The sequence below is a fragment of the Melampsora larici-populina genome, assembly GCF_000204055.1.
Source record: "Melampsora larici-populina 98AG31 unplaced genomic scaffold MELLAscaffold_490, whole genome shotgun sequence".
Lineage (NCBI taxonomy): Eukaryota > Fungi > Basidiomycota > Pucciniomycetes > Pucciniales > Melampsoraceae > Melampsora > Melampsora laricis-populina.
In genome coordinates this window covers 1-3,316 of record NW_006769181.1, presented here as the reverse complement: position 1 = coordinate 3,316, position 3,316 = coordinate 1, and the positions used below count along the sequence as shown (strand labels likewise).

Genomic DNA, 3,316 nt, shown 5'->3' with positions numbered 1-3,316 from the left:
CTGGTGCCAAAGTAATGGTAAGTATGGTGATTTTCTATCTGATCTCTGCAATAGCAAGCTATAATGCAGTGTCTACACTCCATGTTGACACGAGTCTGCTATCAAACAAAGAAATGGCCCAATGGAATAGAAATTGGAGTATCTTGTTCAAATCCTGTGACCTAAACCTCAGTGATGGCTCCAGTGTGACAAAAACAGCTACTTAGTTTGGAAGAATAATAGACTTAGGCTGACATTTTGTTACTAATAATATATAAATTGATCTAAATAAAATTAAGAAATAGATCCGACTGCTCTATAATGCAACCAGTTAACCCTGAAGAAGCTTTCCTCTTTGAGTGATATATGCTCCAGAATATCCTGAATCATAATATGCGAATTGAAGTAAGATCATCCCTTTCTGTGAGTGCGGCGCCCGCCGCCCAATTTAGCTAGTCGTTATTAATAACGGGAAATATTGTAACTCGCCTGTTGCCAAAGGTTGGGTACAAAGGTATGAATGTACCTTTTTGAAATATACCATTATGAGTACATCGTAAAAATCAGTTAGATTTAGACAGAAAAGACCCCGGGAAGGATGACCAATCCAGCAACGAGGTGGTAAGTGGAAGTGCTGGTTGTATTTCAAGTTATGCAGAGGCTATCTATGCCAACCTGCGCAAACCACCTCCATCGCTGGAAGGTATCTGATCGCATCCTGAGGTGGTGATGGTGGAACAAAGATAAAATGAGAGAAAAACTTTACTATTGAAATTTGAAATTGGGTGGGATAAAGGGCCTGACGTATCGGTGAAAAACAAAGGCAATTGAATCAAGAAGAGGTAGTAGGAGTGATATAGGAGTAGAAGTTGGATCAAGGAAGTAAGTGGGTATGTAGATGTGGAGGTATCTTTCAAAGTCGCTTTGAAGAACAAAATCCAAAATCGAAATCACGGCTATGTACATAATAGTTAACATGTACGTAAGTGGATAAACCTCCCAGTTAAGTACATACGTGCCTGTCATGAGTCCTGTCCCATATGTGAAACCACTACTGTTTCAAGGTATTAAGTTAGTAAGTTACCGAATCAATGAGACAATATAACTAAATCATCCTTACCTTGTTATTTTTTCAAGAAGCAAGATCTGGACTCTCTGAAATGTCCAGATCTCAGACAAATTGTCTATCATCAAGTTCATCATACTACATCCTATTACATCCCATTACATTCTCTCTCCAACTTTCGCAGCATGGAATATGGTTTGGGAATGGAATACACAGTGTTTGTTTATTGGTAAAAACTTGTACTGAATAATTTAAACAAAATGAAGATTAATCTTCCTTTAAGAGAACTCAAACTCGAATACCTTGTAGTGAATCATCACCTTGTCAATCATTCTGATTATCGCGATTTAATAATCGAAATGATACTAAACTTTATATGTCAAACCCATCAAGAAAACTATATAATAAGTATAGTAGGCAGTCAGAAACCATTTCAATCAAGCCCGATTAGTTGGAAATTGAAGTGATAAATATGACTTCAGCATAAATTAATGAATATATGAGTTCGAAAAGTAGTGCTGTGCGGAATGGTTGAAAACAGGTTGAAAAGAATAGGTTAGGCTGAGTTCAAGACTTTCCACTTGAATGCTGAGTCATAGCAATGAGTTGCCTACCATGAAGTTTCAATACCACTAGATTAATCTGATATACTGCTGCTAATGAACTCCGGTTAGCGCCTCGAGGATTTGAGCATCCACTGATTCAAAACTTGAGTCACACTTTGAGGACGAGGAATTGCATTCCTCCTCAGCACCCTTTTCATGTTTCTTGGTCTTCTTCACACTAATAATAGTGTAATTATTGGTATTGATATCATCAAGCCAGGCGTCCACTTCATCGTTTGTAAGGCAGCCGGGGCCCTTGGAGAGCATGATGTCAGTAACCCGGCTCTCCGGGGTTTGATGGGAAGTGAGAGCCACATCGCCTCGGAAAGTCTTCTTTGCAAAAGCTTCGCGCAACTCTGGGCACTTGGGATGGGCGTCTCCTTTGCTCAGATATCCGCCCCGAAGGTAGGGAGCTACTCCTCCAAAGCAATTCAGTCAGCACGGTGTAACAGCCAAAGGAACATTGAAAGTGGGAGGACCTATCAAATTGTTGAGGTTTCGTGCTAGTTCTGATCGCTTTTCCGCCTGTCAAACGGCAGATGCCGATTGAGCCTTGGATTCGTGAGGCTTCAAACGGAGATGCTGCGGCGCCTTTGTGGATTTGAAGGTGAAACGCTCCAGAAGGTGATTTTTTTTCTGTCCCCTAGCCCATCTTTCACATGATGTATGCTCATCCTGAAAGAGGGCTTGGGCTGTAGAGGTGGCCGGATTCCAACACGCGATCATTAGGTGAAATTGTAAGTTGAAATGGTTCGTCAATAGAGAAAGCTGTATGGATCAAGGAAGCTGTGTAAGTATTGGATATTTGGAGGTATTACATTCGGGTTTCACTTACCTGACGGACAACCTTTCCAATTTCTTGCTTCATTAGCTGCTCGGACGAGCGGTTGTTGGATTTTCCGCTGTGTCTCCAAAGTCTTCCCTGGTGGAGATCCTGTGAGACTTTCTGCAAATTGACCAATCGCTCAAACACCGGTACATATTTTGTAATTTTGTCCTGGGTGAGTGGTTCAAGGCCATTTTTCGAGGGTCCAGCTGTTTCTTGAACAGCATTTGATGATGGAATGCCTAGCGGGGTTTGAGTCATTGCATATGCCTCGCTTGTGGCTACGCACAGACGCTCAAAGAGTCGAGGCATAAAGATTTCTTGTTCTTCATCGATGTATGTGGACCACGTTGAACCTACAATGCTGTTGCGCTCACGAAATCCCTCGGAAACTCCCTTGGGTGACACTGGGGTGGCGGGTGATTAAGGTTGAATGAATATATTGGGGCATGTGTGGTAACGGATATGTTCACTCACTTGGGGTCGAGGTCGCCACGTTACTGTAAGTTTGATAGTTGGTATACATGTTGGGTTCACGTGCTAGGGGGCCTTCTAAGCTGGTGAGGTGTAAGGTGTAAAGATGAGACTAAGTGTCTTGTGAAGAAACAATGATTGTCTTTATTTTACTCACAGAGCTTTGTCGATTACTCGGCGGCTGACTTTCAAGACAATGCAGAGCATTGTCTTGTCTAACTCGTAGGTCGATTGAAGAGACTGCGCCTCGTATAGGCCTGTGCCTGAAGGTCGGTTGTTTTTGGGGAGTTTGAGGGAAGCAAGGTATTGTTCGGCTTGGGCAATACCCCACTCCATGCCGATTTCACGGTAGTTGGTAATGTTTGG

At 42.3% G+C, this 3,316-nt stretch overlaps 1 protein-coding gene across 1 annotated transcript; it reads right to left on the bottom strand.

The window, feature by feature from the left end:
- Positions 1 to 1,701: 1,701 nt before the first annotated feature.
- On the bottom strand, positions 1,702 to 3,286 carry MELLADRAFT_92090 (uncharacterized protein; the record flags this gene model as incomplete). Its single annotated transcript, XM_007419766.1, has 5 exons — positions 1,702 to 2,066; positions 2,113 to 2,293; positions 2,486 to 2,883; positions 2,954 to 3,033; positions 3,108 to 3,286. 5 exons carry the CDS (start codon positions 3,284 to 3,286, stop codon positions 1,702 to 1,704), a joined length of 1,203 nt encoding a protein of 400 aa, XP_007419828.1.
- Between the last annotated feature and the right edge of the window lie 30 nt (positions 3,287 to 3,316).